Source organism: Myotis davidii, unplaced genomic scaffold (genome assembly GCF_000327345.1).
Source record: "Myotis davidii unplaced genomic scaffold, ASM32734v1 scaffold217, whole genome shotgun sequence".
In the NCBI taxonomy this organism is placed as follows: Eukaryota; Metazoa; Chordata; class Mammalia; order Chiroptera; family Vespertilionidae; genus Myotis; species Myotis davidii.
In genome coordinates, this window is record NW_006290034.1 from 1,720,741 (window position 1) to 1,739,212 (window position 18,472).

General features: G+C 49.1%; 2 protein-coding genes across 2 annotated transcripts in view; one reads left to right on the forward strand and one right to left on the reverse strand.

Moving 5' to 3' along the window:
• Positions 1–5,374, forward strand: part of PALMD (palmdelphin) — a 35,890-nt gene extending 30,516 nt beyond the window's left edge. Inside the window, 4 exon segments of the mRNA XM_015563510.1 lie at positions 52–101; positions 104–223; positions 226–540; positions 5,003–5,374. Coding sequence (XP_015418996.1) covers positions 52–101; positions 104–223; positions 226–540; positions 5,003–5,046 — 529 coding nt within the window. The 3' untranslated portion in view covers positions 5,047–5,374.
• A 3,882-nt stretch (positions 5,375–9,256) lies between these two features.
• Positions 9,257–18,472, reverse strand: part of FRRS1 (ferric chelate reductase 1) — a 24,022-nt gene continuing 14,806 nt past the window's right edge. The window contains exons 9-16 of the mRNA XM_006762925.2: positions 17,529–17,642; positions 16,335–16,447; positions 15,539–15,625; positions 14,905–15,002; positions 14,614–14,672; positions 13,550–13,693; positions 12,277–12,338; positions 9,257–11,817 (exon numbers count right to left, since the gene is read on the reverse strand). Coding sequence (XP_006762988.1) covers positions 11,725–11,817; positions 12,277–12,338; positions 13,550–13,693; positions 14,614–14,672; positions 14,905–15,002; positions 15,539–15,625; positions 16,335–16,447; positions 17,529–17,642 — 770 coding nt within the window. The 3' untranslated portion in view covers positions 9,257–11,724. The remainder of the gene's footprint in view (positions 11,818–12,276; positions 12,339–13,549; positions 13,694–14,613; positions 14,673–14,904; positions 15,003–15,538; positions 15,626–16,334; positions 16,448–17,528; positions 17,643–18,472) is intronic.

Below are 18,472 nucleotides of genomic sequence, written 5' to 3' on the forward strand. Positions count from 1 at the left end.
CGGGACGCCGGACAAGCAGGCGCCCTCCCGCAAGGCAAGGCCGGGCCCCAGAGGAGGGCTCGCTCGGAGGTTTGAGCGCCAGAGCCCTTCTCCCACGTGGCAGGGGCCGAGGAAGACGTGCGATTCAACATCGTGCACTCGCTGCCTTCTGACATGGACGGCGCGGAGCCCGTGACCATGATCTTCATGGGGTACCAGCAGGCAGAAGACCATGCGGAGGAGAGGGGCTCCTGACGGGCTATGACGGCGTCATCCATGCCGAGCTGGTTGTCATCGATGAGGAGGAGGGCGAGGGAGAAGCTGGGAAACCTGCCCCCCAGCCCAGGGCGCCCCACGGTCAGGCGCCCCAGCCGGCCAGGCCGACACCTCTCCCCAGGAAGAGAGCGGAGGTCAAGCCCCCAGAGCACACACGCCACCCTTCTCCCCACAGACACTCCATGTCGCTGAGAGAGCAGGAAGAACGCCTGGGCAGCCCCGTCCACCCGCCTCCACACGCCACGCCGATGGCCGGGGACGGCACGGAGGACCCGTCGCTCACAGGTAACACCCGGGGCAGGGCTTGCCGCTGCTGTGTGGTCATGTGACAGCCCCGTCCTCGCGTCTTTAACAAACCCTCTTGCTTTCCACCTTTCGGACCACCCCACAGACTAACACTCACTAAGATTGGTCATTAACCCTGATTTCATTGTCACCCAACGTGAGTCAGTCAATTCAAAAGATAAGGAGAAATGGTTTTTTTTAAAAAATCGTCGCCTCATTTGGGTATTGCATCGGCTGACACTGATAACCTGAAATGCGCCTGCTGTCAGGGTGTGTGGTCCTGTGTGTGAAGGTATTTAGATCACTAGTAAGTTAGCTCATTGATGTCAGATCTTTTCGCTCCAGAAGCCGATGCCAGCGACTTTTGTGTGCCTCTGTGATTTCAGCTTCCTACACAAGCTAACAAATGGCCTTATTTTTGAAAGAAAGAACAAGAAACAAATTTTGGTTTTAGTGTGATATTTTATCACTTTGCTATACCTTCTTCCTACTTTTCATAGTTTTATTAACTTTACTTCCTTAATTTTTCTATATTTTAAAATAGAATATCACTTTATCTATCGGACGTCATCTACAACATCTGATTTTGCATAGCCTTCCCTAACTCAGCTCATTTATTTTTACCATTTTCTACATCTTTGCACTTCTCGTTCCCTGTACAGTTTTATGGCTGCCTATCTTTCTTAGCATCGAGTGGAAAACCACACTCTTTTTCTACAAAAGCGACAGCTCTTCAAGTTTAGATTCCTTGGTAGCACTTGACTAGGGCTCTCTACTCATCATTTGCAAATACTAAACAAGAATCTGACAAAATCAATGATGAAAGCTGTACTTGCCTTGCTAAAGACGTAGACAACATACCCAGGCATACTGTAAGGGACATATATAAAGGGGACAGTCATTTCACATGTCTCTAATAGGAGAATTCTCATTAAAAAGCAATAACTATCGCCCCGGCCTGTTTGGCTCAGTCGATAGAGCGGTGGCCTGCAGACCAGGTTTGATTCCGGTCAAGGGCATGTACCTTGGTTGCAGGCTTCTCCCCAGCTTGGGCCCTGGTTGGGGCACATGCAGGAGGCAACCAATCGATGTGTCTCTCTCACATGGATGTTTCTGTCTCTCCCTCTCTCTTCCACTCTCTCTAAAAAAATCAATGGAAAAATGACCTCAGGTGAGGATTAAAAAAAAAAGCAATAATTATTGAGTCCCAGCTAGTCTAGCAAGCAGAGCCTGACCATTCTGCAGGAGTTCGCTAGTGCCTAGCCATTCTTCTTCCTCTGCACCCAATAAACCCAGCCTTGGTTTGCCAATAACACAGTGAAATGGGTCTCTTCCCATCTATGACCTCGTTCAGTGAGGCTCACCGGCTGTTCACTTACTCATCTGAAAATTTCTAATCCCCTGGCGACTGGACACCTCCATTATCTTCCTAAACCCTGAACTCGATTCCACAAGCACCAAGCGTTGCATGGTGTGTGTCCCACGATGGAGACCTGCTATCAGAACGTTCCTTTCCCTTTCGAGAATGGCGAGAATGGGCTTTGTCTACTGAGCAAACTTTGCGTCTTGAATTCATTTTTAAAACCACACGAAAGACTTGGGATCGGGGAGCACGCTGTGTATGGCCGGGAGCTGTGACATGACCTACCCCGAAACCTCCCACTTTTTAGTTCGGATGTTAACGCCTCCTGAACACCCCGACCCTCTCCCCTACTGTGTCCACACCCTGACCTCAAGGAAAAGCCAGGAAGTGACTCATGCTCCCAGACACTCCTGGCGCTGAACTCACGGGAAAACAGGAAGCGCCCTCCAGACCGAGGAACAATGCAAAGCCCGCGCCGTCGGGCGGAGCATCTCACAAACAGGAGCTCCGAATCCCTCGCCCGTGGGGACTGGTCGCTGCTCCCTAACTCGGTGCGTGGCTCGCAGAGCTGCTCTGCTGTGAGTGGGTCTTTTCAATACGCACATCTCATGGACACACGCCCTCAGGGAGCCTCTGTGGGCATAGAATTCACAGCCCCTGCTTCACAAGCACCGAGTCGGTTGAACTTCGCCACCCACCCCCCTAACATGCCATGGCTGGTGTTTGAGAATTCACTTCAATCAACCCCTTTACTTATGGAATAGGTCCCCGTCTACATATCGATATTTCTGGAAGGCATCATAGTTAGGAATTCTTCTCTTCGTGTAAGTGTTGTCATGAGAGCCTGAGCGAACAGCGATTGTGAATGTGGAAAAGAGCCTGGAGGAGGAAGAGAGATGGGAAAAGGTGGAGGCGGGAGATCCTAGAGACAATATTTTTCAGTCAAAACTTTGAGCAGCGTAGGACACGACAAGAACATGTCGGCACAGTCTGCTGGTGCACACATAACAGGGTCGTGGTCTAAGACAGCGGTCGCCACCCGGTGGCCCGCGGACCACGGGTGATCCGTGAGGTCCGAAAGGCTGGCGACCGCTGGTCTAAGATACAGCTCAGTGCCAGACCTCCCGCCAGCGAGGGGCCCCAGCAAGCGCCTACCGGATGACACCAATCTCCACCAGCTGGACGGCTGGCTCTCTTTGGCATCCTCACCAACTTGGACTTGGACTTCTCCTGGCTCTGTTCTCCCTTAAATAAGTCAGTGACATTTCAGGATGAGGAGGTGGGGAACCTCAGCTCCGGGGGATTCACAGGCTGCCAGTGCCCATGTGGCCAACCTGTGCCAACCATTAAGAACCCAGGGATCCTGAGAGTGAGGGGCAAGCTCTCTCACCAGGTTCAACCAGCCAACACCATGATCCTGCATCGCTGTGGGGAGTGGGAGATAGAGATCAGAGAGGAGCAAAAGGAGAGCTGAGAGCCCGGGTTGATTAGCTGGGCACCTCAGGGCCTTCCCACTGCCCACGCGCCCTGGCCCCACACATCTACCTACTTGACACTCATGCTACCTATTGCCACAGGAGCAGAGAAAGGAATTAGCACACGCTAACGATCGAGAATTCTTTTCCCCATTAAGGAATAGGAGAGTGAGAAACAGAACAGAATCAACCCACTCCTGAGCCCTCACACAGCTACATGTCCTTTAAGAATTTCACTGGATGTCATGTATGCTGTGTTTGCTCTACTCATTTTTCCAACCTTTACAGAAAAAGGTTCCTTCTAGTCCTGAGTCTGCTTCTGCCCCAGGTTAACAGTCACTTGTTATTCCTACTACCCTTTTGTGCTACTAAAACGATGCTCACATTGTTGGACAGAACCCTCCCAGTGGATCTGGCCCTGCTCCCCTTTGGGGATGGGCAAGAGAGAGGGCCACAAAGCCACGAGGAGAAACGACAAAGCCTGTTCCACCTCCAGTTCCCTCCTGCTGCAGGAGGACTCGTTCTCAGGTGGCACCTCCCAACTTCTTCCAGCAACAGAGACCACCCTCTTGGTCTGATCCCAAATTCAAGGGACTGTTCTTGACCCCGCCCACTAGAAATAACCATTCCCCTTCAGGCTTCCGGGGAAATACTACTCTTTTGTTTCATTTAGATGCGACCATTTCATGAGTGAAGTGACAATAAACACGATCATGGTTTTGTTACAATATTGGATCCTATGTGTGAACAAGAGCTTCTTAGAGGTGTCGTCATTCATGTCATCTGTTAATGACAACTAATCATAGATGACTGAGAAACAAGAGAGCATGTCTTCCCTTTTCTATTTTTTTTATTAACATTTTGCAATCAGTTAACCAGCTCTGTCACACGTGACTGTCATAACCAGTGCCTTGCCAGCCTCTCTCAACTTTTGGAAAATGTTGTGGAGCAGCTGTACTCTGAGCCCTAAGTCTGGAGGGCGTGGTACCAGAATATCAGACGCGTCTTATGGATTCTAACTCGACGTGTTTAACAATGGTCTCTTCCTCCAGTACATCATTAGTGGTGGGATATGCTCAGAATGTGTATTTGGCATTTGAAAGACGTTTTATGATTTCTCCAACTTTCATTACTGGTAAACGTGCTTTCATTATAAAAAATTTTGCTTTTGTCACTCTCTATGCAAGAATGGAGCACCTTGGTATAGTCAAGTTTGATGAATTAAAAGATAATGTAACCATGAAATAGAGTTTGAGTCAATGCCATTTTTAGTTGTGCTTAGCTCAGGAATATGCACAAAACGCAGTCGTTGACCTCGATGGAATTTATTGATAGCCAATAGTGAGGCTGTACGCTAACCCTATATTGACTCCACGTTCGCCTTGCTTGCTCTACTGATTTTCCTAATCTTTATAGTAACAGGCTCCTTCTAGCTCTGACCCTGCTTCTACCCTGAGTTAATCATAGCTTATTATTTCTACTATCTTTTTGTGCTACTAAAACAATGCTCACGTTGTTGGACAAAATCATCTGAGGTATGTTTCAAACTTTCCTATGAAATGGTCATTTAGAGTAGAAATTAAGGTTTCTGTTTATAACTATTTTTTTTTTCTTTAATTTGCAGCTTTAAGGATAAGAATGGCAAAGCTGGGGAAAAAAGTTATCTGAGAGGTGTACCGTCTACATAAACATACTTTGGAGAAGAAACTACGAAATGTTTGCCACTTTCTCTCCTGGATACTGTGTTTCTTTCTTTTTCTTTTTGATCCAAAAAAAATTACGATTATATCCATATTAAGCCATGTGAGTAAGCAGTAGCCATTATTTGTAAAATATATATATATATTGCAAAAAAGCTGGGAGAACGAACACTCAGCTTTTCCAGTTACTTGACATGATTCAGTGGGGGTGAAAACCAGAATATTTTTATTGTCTTGATACCAAAGCATTTCTAATAAGAGCTTGTTAAATTTAAGAATAAAGTTATTTAAAATAGCCTGACTCTGTTCCATTCACTGATGTTGTAATTTTGCGAATACAAATGAAAGATCATCGGGAGCCACTGTCCCTTGTCACAGAAACATCCATCTTTAAGTCTGACACGTGAACGGGCTTTCCCAACCCACCGAGGCTGTCAGACAACCACACCCTCCCGCTGAGGACCAAGTCGGCTGGCTGGGGAGAGACTTCAGCCCTTGGCACACGTCCAACAGGTGTGTGCGCGATGGTTACCCTCACATTTGGGGACGGGACTGGGATTATGCTGCCCATGTGCATGACTTTACAGACGGTAACTGGCATGTTTATTCTTCTTGAAACATCACCCTTTCTGTCATCCAGTTCAGTGTGAGCCCCCTGGCTCAAGGACTGGGTACGACCCGAGGCTGGTCGATGGAGGGCTTCCCCTGCTCTCAGAGGACACAAATCTGGTCTCAGGCTTGGCCGATGGCGGTGAACAAGACAGACTCCTGTTATGAACATGCAGGGAGAATGTGTGCAGCGTGCATTCCTACGGATTCTTGCTGGGGCATAACTCCTAATTTGAAGAATAGTCTGATGCCAGGTCTCTCCTACTCCACCCAACACGCTCACACCCACGCACACGCATCCTCCCCGATCACGCCCGCGCCTGGCACCCAGGTCCTGTGGGTCTCCCAGTGCGTTTCCCTGCTGAGACGATGCGACCCAACCTCAGTCGCTGGGAAGTAGCAGCAGCAGACCCGACGGACCAGCATCACCCTGAGAGGCATCGGCCTCAGACAAGTTCTGTGCAAAGGCCAGCTGGTCTCGAGGAGGAAAGAGCTCCTCTGCTCTCTGGAATGTTCTAGAAAATCTGGGGATTTGAATTTCAGAGACACTTTTATGCAAACACCCCAACCCCGGGTCCCAGGTCCAAGGTCCCATTCCTTCCCCCTCTTCCCTAGAAGAAGCCCTAACCCTGACCCTCCTGGGAGAAGTCGGAGGTTGGAATGCAATCTTTCCTTTTTCTCTATCTCCTTCCAGGACGTGCTCTGTCATTTTTGCTTTCAAGGGTTCTGCTGTGACTTGCATAAGCCTGCCTTCAGGTTTCCCTGCATGACATAACCCCTGCATCGGGAGTCAGTAAAGTTATCAAATTCGGGGATTTCTTAGTCGTTAGATCCGGAGCCTCCTCTCCTTCTGAGAGAATACCACGCAGGTTGTCATTCAACAGGTCCCTGGGGTTCAACTGTTCTCCAAAAGTTTTTCTTTCTTCTCTTCAAAGAGATTGTTCCTATTGATCGATCTATCTTCAAATCCACTGGCTCCTTTTTCTCTGCTGTCTCCATTCTGGTATTAATTCTATCCAGTGAACTTTTCCAAATACTTTTCTCAGCTCCTCAATCCTATATGGTCCTATTGCATTGTTTCCATGTCTGTGCATCTTTTCTTAAAAATTATTTTTATTGATTTCAGAGAGGAAAGAAGACGGAGGGAGGGAGGGAGAGAAACATCAGTGATGAGAGAGAACCATTGATTGACTCTCCACCCACCCCCCTCCCGGCCACATGACCCCACACTGGGGATCTAAGCCCACAACCAGGCATGTGCCCTGACCAGGAATCAGACTGTGACCTCCTAGTTCATAGGTCGATGCTCAACTCCTGAGCCACACTGGCTGGGCTCTGTGCACCTTTTGATTTGCAGCAGGCACGTAGCCCAGACTGCCAGGGCGGCGGGCAAACAGGCACTGGGCTCCCCTCTCTAAAGGGGGGTTCCTTCCCAGGACACCCCCTCCCTGTCCTGACAGCGGCAGGCGGCCTGTCCCGCAGTCCGTGCGAGACGGCAGTGCTCTGCCACCCAGCACCATGGGGCTCACTGCAGCTGCTCTGAGAACAGGGAACTCAAACCTCCTTTTTAAAATATATATTATTGATTTTTGACAGAGGTGAAGGGAGAGGGATAGAGAATTAGAAGGCCGATGAGAGAGAAACATACATCAGCTGCCTCCTGCACACCACCTACTGGGGATGAGCCCGCAACCAAGGCACATGCCCTTAACGAGAATCGAACCTGGGGCCCTTTAGTCCACAGGCCAAGGCTCTATCCACTGAGCCAAACCAGGTAGGGCAGGGCAGCTCCTTTTTTACAAGCTTACGTTCGTTTCTGGAGGAGAATGTTCGACAAGACCTTAGCCATTGCTCGATTCAGGAAATGCTTTTCCTCAGAGCATGGGTGTCTGATGGGGAATCAGAGCATTTGCTGAGATCCTCACGGGGAAATGCAGAACACAAGGCGATCTCTTCCACGTGTGAATAAGGCGTCACACTCCACAGATGTGCTCTGCACACCCAGAGAGAGTCTCCTCCCTGAACCGGAGGTGTGGGACTGGCATGACAGGAAATTACGTGAACTTCTTTGATAACAAAATAAGAAACTAAACTGATAACAACTTTAGGGCCAGCAAAACCCCTGGATTTTTCCACCCAAAGGTGTAATCCAAGAGCAGTCATGAGACCAGTATTTGTTTTATTGAAGTGAAATTCACATAAAAAATAATTTTTAAAATATATTTTTATTGATTTCAGAGAGGAAGGGAGAGAGAGAGACTGGGGATCGAGCCCGCAACCTGGCCATGTGCCCAGGCCTGGAATCAAACCGTGACCTCCTGGTTCATAGGTCAACGCTCAACCCCTGAGCCATGCTGACCAGGTCAAAAAATAACAATTTAAAGTGAACTATTCAGTAGCATTTCTTACATTCACGATGTTGTGCAACTGCCACCTCAGTCTCCAGAATACGTTCATCACCCCAAACTAAAAATGGTCTGTGCATCATGCAACGACTCCCATTCCCTCCGCCCCACAGGGAGGCAGCTGATCAATAATGCTCTCTTATCACTGATGTTTCTATCCCTCTCCCCCTCTCCCTTCCTCTCTGAAATCAGTAAAAACATATATTTAGGAAGAAAAGAAAATAAAAGGAATGGACCCCAGGGAAGGTCAGTGACCTGCCCACAGGCCTGCAGCTTCTAAGCCTGCAGGTGGTCGGAACCGGGAGGGAGCCAGCCCCGCCCGAGCAGTGCGCAAACTCATGTGCTTGGAAGGGCTCCAAGAGGAGGGTAGTCCTGAGCCAGAACCTCACAAGTTGGCTTTTGCCAGAGCGAGAGGAACCGAAAGGGCATCGCAGGCAGGTGGCCAGTGGTGACCTGGGCCCAGGGGTGAGCCGTGGGGGCTGGGCCAGGAGGAAAGAAGTGGACGAGGACAGGGACGGTGTGAGCCCTCATCAGGTGTGACAAGAGCTGAGAGGAAGCGTCCTTTCCTTCCCTCTCTCCTGGATTATCTCACACGGAGACCTGGTCCTGTCTTCCTGCTCCACCAGAGTAACAGATCCACAGAATTCCACCCAAGAGCTGCACGTGCCCCAGAACTTTCCGGTGGCAGGTACCGCACTGCGCCCTGGACGGGGCGGGCGGGACGTGGAAGGACAAAGCTCACTGACCATGCGTTAGAGCCCAAACCCTGATGGAAACCACGCCAGCGCTGAAGTGAAGTCGTGCATCTGTTCACAAGCTTTGCCGCAAGCTCCCTGCACCCTTAAGACCGATGACCACAGGCCAGAAAATCATAAACACAGAACAGGCTCGGCGATCAATGCTCCCCAGCCACCGAACTCTAGAATTAGTTTCATTTTTTCCCCAAAAAACATACTTATTTGTATTGTATAGAGGAGCCCATCTTTAGATAAACAAGCACCTGTGATTCTGCTCACCCCCCGACAACATCGCTAACGACAGGAAGGCAAGTCGTTTAGCGATCACTGCTATCGAAAGAAGTGTGTGTGTGTGTTTTAAAAAGACACTGATTGTTTATTATAAAAATGGAGAGAAAGACTGAGAAAAGTGAAGGTAGGCATTTTATTTTTTTTAAATTTATCTTTATTGTTGAAAGTGTGGCAGATGTCCACTTTGTTTGCTGTTACGCATACAAGTTCCACGGGTAAACTCTCCCCCCACTACCCCACCCCCACCTTCCCTCTGAAGTGCATCCGTCTGTTCATGGTTCTGTGTCTCTGGATCCATTTTGTTCATCCGTGTATTTTGTTCATTAGATTCCACACGTGGGTGGGATCATGTGACACTTGCCTCTCTCTGACTGGCTGATTTCACTCAGCATCACACCCTCCAGGTGCCTCCATGCTGTTGCTGTTGTAAGAGTTCCTTCTTACCATTCATAGCAGAAGCATCCTGACTTGGTATTACTGAAAAAGTTTCATCAATTAAGATTAAATGACAAAAACTTCGTTGGGCAACTCTCCATCGATCAATGCCATATCCAAAGAGCGCCCACAGATGAATCCGGGAAGTAGAAAAACTGAACATGAGCAAGTTCACATACTGAAAACCAAACACACCGAGGTCCCCCTTTCCCTTCAGAGAATCCTTCCCTGTCACATGCAGAACAGAACCGACCGAGAGAAATTCCCTAGCCTTTACGCCCTTTAGAGGTGAAAACTGGTGAAAACCAGTTTAGTATACATTTCATTTTCTAGGCTTAAAAAATTTATTTTTCAACATACATGCAAAAGGAAGGGTTAGGCTGTGAGTAGCCGGGCACTTACGGGAAAGCCACATCTCACCCCTACGCTGCTTGTGAGAAACTCCACTAAAAGGAAGAAAAACACACCTCCCCATCACTTCACCCAGTCAGAGGCGCCGGACACATGGCCGAGGCTGCCTTACCCCCGATAGAAGTCAGGGCCTCGGGCCAACCAGAAACGGTAACGTAACCAGAACAGCTACAGAAGTGAACTGTGCGCCCTGCACTCTTATTATTTTGAGAGTGTCCACGGTGCTTGTGTCCTGTGCCGAAGATCGCTGTGTTCATCGGCCACAGGGTCAGAGGACTGTAAAGGGACATATCAAACTGTTGTTACAGATAATCACAGGGAAGAAAAATCAAATGAAACAATGGACTTAATTTCAGTTTCTGACGCAAAATACCGACCCTCCCCCACCCGACCAAAAAAAGGCAGGATTTTTTTCAAATGAAGATAGAGTCGGTGGATTTTAAGGAAAATACATCCATGATGTTATCTAAGTTCTGAAAAGGGATCTTGGCCCAAGGAGGCAGGAACCAAGCTGTACTTTGGTATATGGCGCCCCCCACTGGCTAGGAGTCCTCATGGCAGGTGTAAAACCCAGCCCCAAATAGGAGAATGATTACAGCAGGAAGGACAGGACGATAACTGATGATTCCAGCTCATTAGCGCACCAGGAGCTCCCAGCAGAGCAGAAGCCACACGGCAAGAGAGGAACTTCGATGTGTCCACAAGGGTGAGCTTTATTCGTTTTGAAATTCGAGTCTACAATCTCCAAAGGCTGTCGGATTCAAATCTTATTGTCAAAACACCAGCATATAAAAAGCCATCAGCTCTGTTGCTGAAAATATAAAGGCAGTTCTTAAGCAGAAGATGCACACTCACACTTCACAGCTAGGGAAGACATTATAATATCCGTAATATGTTTCAATGTTAACACTTACCATGGGTCAGCCCCATTTCCACCTTTACCAAAGAAACAAGATACACAGAGCAAGGAATGAGTCCCCAAAACAGGACTGAAAAATACAGTTTCCCAAAAAGCCCTAGGAAAAAAGACCATTGAGATAAACTAGTAAAAATACAGGGTGTCCCCCCAAAAATGTATACACACTTTGAATAATTATAAAGGCAATGTTTATTAAAATACATCCTATTTTTAAAATTGACCTATCAGCTGTTAAAGTGTGTACTCATTTTTGGGGACACCCTGTAGATGTCTTAAAAGACCTAAAGTACTTCCAGAGCCCCAATATAGTACCTCTCCTCCCCTTTCCATCCTAACGTCATCCTTTATTTTCCAAATAGTTCTTGTTTACATTCCTAAATTCTAACATTCTTAAAATCTCAGCATAGAAATACTGGAGGGGGCTGAAGGGAAGTGGGGGAGGGGAGACAGGGGATCAATGGTGATGGAAGGAGACCTGACTTGGGGTGGTGAACACACCAGACAGCGTATAGATGATGGGTGTGGAGTTATTCGCCTGGAACCTGTATCCTTTCATGAACCAGTGTCACCCCGATACATTCAATAAAAAGGTGCAGAAAAGAGAAATATTTGAGGGTCACTTCTCCTCGACCTTCCCTTTAAGACTCGGACCTGCACCTAAAGGCTGGACGGCACATCACAGTCCACAGGACCCTAAGGGCCAGCCACCAGAACCCCACGTGGGCATGGCCTGGTCTCCAACTCGGATTCCCTGCCCACGCCCGGCAGGTGGCGTGGGTCTCGCATTCCTCGGCTCGATGAGACCGTCACCTGGCCGGCACAGCAAGGCCGTGGCAGGCTCAGAGACGGCTGACGGCAGACAAGAATATGACGAGAAAAGTCACGTTCCCACAGACATACACGGCTAGCACCGCCTTCTTAAAGCCATGGCCCTGAAAGGAAAACGCACAGGTGAGAGGACGGACCACCGATCCTGAAGGCTTTTGTCAATCCTATATCATAAAAGCCTAATATGCTAAGTGTCCGGTCATCCAGTTGGCCAGTCAACCAATCAAAGCGTAATATGCTAATGATATGCTAAGGCCGCTCAACCACTCGCTATGATGTGCACTGACCACCAGGGTGCAGACGCTCTGACCTGTAAGTTAGCTTGCTACTGGGGTCCGGCCAGTCGGGACTGAGCGAGATGGGCTGGACATGCCCTGGAGCCCTCCCATAGTCCCTCCCCGGCTGGCCAACCTCCCAAGTCCCTCCCTGGCTCTGATTGTGCACGGCTGGGGTCCCTCGGCCCAGCCTGCACCCTCTCGCAATCTGGGCTGAGCCCCCCCACCCCAAGTGCACAAATTTCATGTACCAAACCTCTAGTAAAACTATAAACAAGTAGGACTTACTTCTGCCTCAGCCATGGTAAAGGTCTGCATAATCTGAATTCTAGTGTCATCCAGTATTTCAACTGCCAAGAGCAAAAACATGCGTCGGTAAGGCCCGTGGGTGTGCTGGCGAACACTTGTGCAGCAAGGCTCATGGGTAGGGTTTGTTGAGTCTGTTCTCCCATTTCCAGCTCCCAGGACATTCCAAACATCCCCAATAGTAAGGCTCTCACACTCCGGGACGGGTACTTAAACATGCTCTTTTCTAGGCAATTCCAACCAGATCAAACCCCTAACAATACAAGTGTGAAGTACATTTTTTTTCTTTTCTTTTTTATATTTGTTATTGATTTCAGAGAGGAAGGGAGAGGGAGAGAGAGACAGAAACATCAATGATGAGAGACAATCATTGATAGGCTGCCTTCTGCACACCCTACACTGGGGATCGAGCCCACAACCGGGGCATGTACCATGACCTCCTGGTTCACAGGTCGATGCTCAACCTCTGAGCCTCGCCAGCCGGGCAGCATATGTGTCTTTTAAACAACAAGCCCCAGCTCCGTGGTCAGCAGAAGCCCGGCTATATATGTATTCCTATCAGAAACCAAAAACGCAGGAGCATTCAGCTCCCAAAAGCCACCGACTCCTAAAGTCACAACATACTACATTAGACAACAAAGAGGTTTGACTTGGAGAGGGCACCTTGATTTCTCACTGGGGGGGCGGGGGGCAGGGCTGAATACTAGACAGGACACCGAGGACACAGCTGGTTGGACAGACTCCACGCTGGTTGGACAGCTCTCCACCCTCGGGCTCCAGGGCAGTGCCCTGCCTGGGACACACAGCTGGGCAGAGTCAGCCCCTCCCTCGTGGCTCACTCATGAGCCGGCTGTGTCCAACGGGCAAGGCCAGCGGAGGTAGCGCCCTGTAAACTATCAGAAGGGAACAGCTGTCTGCAGCCCTGCCCTGGGCTGACTCTGGGCATCCCTGCTTCCTCCGGCTCGGGGTCCCCCCCAGGCATGCGGGGCTCCCTGTGTCCACCGCCTCCCAGCTGGACCCGCGCAGCACATGTCCTGACGAAGATGTCCTCCCTGAAGCCTGCAGTCGGTCCTTCTGTTTTCCCCACAATTTATCATCCCGACAAACACGAAAGAGAGAGGCAGGAAATGCCCACAGTTTCTAGCCCTGAGTGACCGGGCAGGAGTGTTCAAGGCGCTCCCGGGAGCAGCCCCCCTTAGTATCGGGAACCCGACCGCTCTCCACCGGCTCACGGGACAGCGATTCCGGGCGGTACCTTTGCGCGAGAGGCGGTACGCGTGGACCTCCAGCACGATCTCTGCCCCCACGTGCCAGGCGACAAACCCCAGCATCACGTAGGTCTTCCACGGGCCGGGAAGGGCCAGTCCCGGCAAATCCATCCCCAGGAACATCGCCGCCACTGCGTGCAGAGGGAAACAGAGCCACGTGTGTATTTCCACGCAGTCGCCACCAAGAAGGTCACAGTGTGTCTACACTACATGCAGAGGGAAACGGAGCTGCATCTGTACGGCATTTCCACGCAGTCGCCACCGAGAGGTCTCTGTGTGTCTGCACGCACGCGGGTTGTAGCAGAGGACACGTGTCCAAAGGGTTGAGTGAATGAAATCACTATTTCAGGCCCAACGGTCACTCCGTGTTTCCTAGTCTTAGGGCTAGACTGGGAGGGTCAGAGGAGAGATTGTGGACAGATTGTGGCGATTCTCAGAAAAGAGGCGGCCGCACTGAGCAGGTTTCAAGGCTGCGGGTGAAAGGGAGACCAGTACGGAAACCAGTGGCGACTGCACTCCCCTTTCCACCAGGAGCCCCACGGGCCACGGAAACAGGAGGGAGCGGCGCCAGTTTAGAGACTTGTTACCAAGGCAGCAAAACACGGGAAAGTCAGACCCGACTCTGCAAACCGCCTTCTGGGGGAGGCACCATCTCCGGGGGAGGGGCCTGGAGACAGAGGCCTGGGACGCCCCCTCCAAGTCCCCCCAAGACCCAGCTCAGCCCAGCTCACAAATGACCCTCCACTTGAGCTCCTCAAACAGTTGGCAGCCAGCAGCGTTTATTCTGTTTGCAAAGGCAAAAGCTAAAAACAAAAGTCTTAAAAGGAAAGTTTTAACGTCATTTTAAAAACCCTGAGCTTACAACTGAAATAATGACTTAAATAGCTATCTCGAGAAATTACTTTCTGGATTTCAATGTTTAAGGCTGATTTCTCCTCAACAACCAATCACTCCGCTCACTAATGCACCTAAAAAGCCTTCACGCCCAATTACAACTTGCATCATGGGCGACTGGCAATCATATGTGAATGTCGGCATCACGGCCACTTACCTGCCACAATTCTAGCAGCTGTTCCCATCCCCCAGTGCGTCCAGTTAAACAGGTGCCTCCTGCCACAATAAAGAAGCGAAAGGATCCTTAAAAGGGACAGAACCACCGTGAATCCCCCAGAGAACCCCCTATCGCCTAGGAATGAGACATCTGAAATCTACTTTAAAGCTTTTAAGTAAATAGAATTTATCACTGAATTTCACAAAATGCAAAGTCTTCTGCTTGAAAAGAGATTCATGTGCCGACGAATGCCCGGCACGTGGGAGAGCCGTGTAGCAAGGCCGCGAGTACCTGGGGTCGTGTAGAGGTGGCCTCATGGCTGCCAGCAGGGGCTGCAGAACCGCCAGGACCAGCACCATGCAGCCGAGGTAGGGGTGGTAACCTGCACGCTGAGAGAGTGACCCCACGTTAATGCTCTCGCTCCTGCCCTCGATTCACACCCGCAAGTTAGAAATAATACACATCTATTCATTCTTCATGCATTCCTGTAGCTTTAAACATTGGAGGATGGTGGTGACAACAGTGATGCTGATGATGACAGTGATGATGGTAATGATGACAGCGATGGAGGTGATGGTGGTGGTAGTGGTGGTGGTGATGGTGATGGTGTCATAATAGTAGTGGTGGTGATGATGGTGGTGGTGATGACAGTGGTGGTGGTGTTGGTGATGGTGATGGTATGATGATGTCCTTCACACCAGGCACACACTCCACACACTCATGTTCCACGCTCGGTTATGAATAACCCACTTTTAAAAACGGGGGAACTGAGGGTCAGAGACACCAGTAACGTGTCCAAGGACGTGGCTGTGGTGTCACCCACGCACAGAAATATCTGTTTGCCCATCATCTGAGAATAAAACAGCAATCTCCTTTGACGCTCAAGTGAATTTAAATGAAAACAGCCAGTGTAAGAGGTACTTACGCTACTCCAGCCTCCTCGGTAAATGAAAGGCAGGACGAAGGCAATGCAGGTGAGGGAGGAAGTAATTAGCATGAGCGCCCGGTGCACCTGCAAAGGGTGAAATGACAGTGAAAAGAGAGTTACCTGAGCCAGAGAAAGGACTTGGTGTTACCATGGGGACAAGATCATGGGATGGGATTCCCCGAAGGGATGCTTTTGATTGACACCTGACATGTGACACATGAAAGGTAAGGTGTGTTCTGCTTTGTTTTGAGGGGTACCAACTGACTCTCGCCTCCTGGTCCCAGACAAAGGGGGCAACATGAAAAGAAACGCTTCTAGTTCCCATCCTCCCCGCCACCCAGAGGAGACAGATGACCTTGACCGGGGAGTCTGACATGGATTGGCGCAGCATCCGGAGGACAGACCCCTGTGGACACACAGGAAGCCCCCGCGATTTCCCTCCCTGCCCTCTGCCTTCCTTGCCCGTCTGTGCTCCGTGCAGCTGGACATGCAGGTCAGGGTCCTGCGGGTCCCAAAGTCTACGTCACACAGGGAGGCACGCGGCCCTGGCACGTCCTCCAACCCCGCCCGAGCCCTGCCTAAAGTCGCCCCTGTTGTGACCTCTCTCAAGGACCTTGTGTCTGTTCTCATCTGGTTAGGAAACCAAAGGGCAAGAAGAAGAAATCATTAGGATCCAAAACCACAAAACTATGCCACACACACACAAAGGGAACGGAACCCACATAGTCCATGTGTTTGCTTGCTGCACCGTACAGCTAGTGCGAAACCGCATGAACCTTCCCCTCCCACCTACCTGGAACCAAGCGGCTTCGCCGAAGAAAGGCCTGGACAGAACGGGCTTGAAGAACCGGGCAACGATGACACCCACGCTGACGGTCGTCATCCAGCTCACGAGCATCAAGGCCCCTGCAGGGAAGATGCGATGGTGACATCACCAACTCACCCCGCTATCCTGCAGCAACCACGCCACGTGCTCAGAAAACAAACACCGCCAGCAAAGTACATTCAACTGCCATGGCATACCCTCAAAACGCCCGGATATCACAGCTCTCACTCTCACCACGACTGCTTCTAACAGCTAACACTTCCATAGCCCTACTATGTGCAAGGCGCAGTCTCTAAGTCAGTGATGGCGAACCTTTTGAGCTCTGCGTGTCAGCATTTTGAAAAACCCTAACTTAACTCTGGTGCCGTGTCACATATAGAAATTTTTTGATCTTTGCAACCATAGTAAAACAAAGATTTATATTTCTGATATTTATTTTATATATTTAAATGCCATTTAACAAAGAAAAATCAACCAAAAAAATGAGTTCACGTGTCACCTCTGACACGCGTGTCATAGGTTCGCCATCACTGCTCTAAGTGCTCCCCGTGAACTAACCTAATGGATGTTTACCACAATCCGATGAAGTGATTACAATTATTATTATTCCAGTTTTGCTGGATGGGGAAACCAAGGCACAGAGATGCCATGTAAGTCGAGCCCAACCTGGGCAGCTGTACCCTTAACCATTGCGCTAATAGAGCCGGAGTTACCTTGGAACCGTCTCACCTCTCACTCCAAAAACCAGTGAAAAACCAACAGGTGCCCCGGCCGGGTCGCTCAGTGGATTGGAGCATCGTCCCACACACCAAAAGGTTGAGCGTTCAGTTCCCAGTCAAGGCACAAGCCTGGGTTGCAGGCTCGATCCCTGGTGGGGGGCGTGCAAGAGGCAGCTCATCAATGTTTCTCTCTCATTGATGTTTCTATGTCTCTCCCTCTCTCCCTAAAATCAATAAAAACATATTAAAAAATAAAAATATTTTTTAAATGTTTTTTACAGAAAGGTAAATCCTGCTAACTGCACATGTGAATGGTCACACAGAGATTTCTAAACAGTTGCTAACTTCTGTTCGCCACGACTCCTACCCCAGCCAGCACCGAGCCACCAGGTACGGTTACGGGCAGAGTGAGGATGCAGCACACACACAGGGAGCAGCTCACCGTGAGCCCTCAGCAGGGGCGGGGCCCGAGACGCTCCCACGTCCTGCGGATCACCTGTCACGTCATGTTTTTCATATGTAATCAGAGGCTGCTGGGAGTGTCTATAAATTCGACCTGAAATTATAAAAAAGCAGGAAAAAAAAAGATGAAGAAGAATTACTTCCTCAGAAGAGAAGGAATGAAATGACTGTGTCGGGACCTGGAAACAAAACTTCTCAAAATAATAGAAAATAAATATCAACAGAGATGCCATTCATATGCAAAAGCAACCTAAACCCAGATGCAGGGTCACACGACCTTATTGGGGAAAAAAACTAAAGAAATAATTTAGCCAACCAAGACATGAGGCTGGGAAGGTGGGAGTTACAGTGAGACACCCACAAACAATGTTTCATCCAAATAATTACCGTTAATGTGACCACAAATGATTGAAAATGGCAAGGATAATTCTTGAAAGAGAATACATGTGAAAACTAATCTAGAATTCTAGATTAAGCCGACAGAAACTGGGCCTGAGAGAAAGACAAGCACATTTTGATGCTCCGTTATGTGGCATTGACCGACTGGGACTGGGTTTGACGAACAAACCAAAGTCCCAAAGAAAAGTGATGTGCACAGTTTGAGAATGGGTTATCATATTATTGTTCATTATGTATAACTTTAAGTCTGTGAGTGTAGAGTTATTCCTGTTAGTTTGTATTCGTGAGTATGGGTGTGTGTGAATTCCTACATTCTGAGAACCTACCCTACAGAAATACCCTTTACCCAAAGGTATATGTACAAGAATGTTCACAGAAATTTGTTTTATGCTAGCCAAAAAAATTTAAACAAGCTGAATGGTCATCATCAGGAGAATCAGTAAATAAATTATGGAGCATAGATTATTTTTAGAATACAATGTGTACCAAAAAGAATAAAAATAATTAAGAAATTTGAATATATAT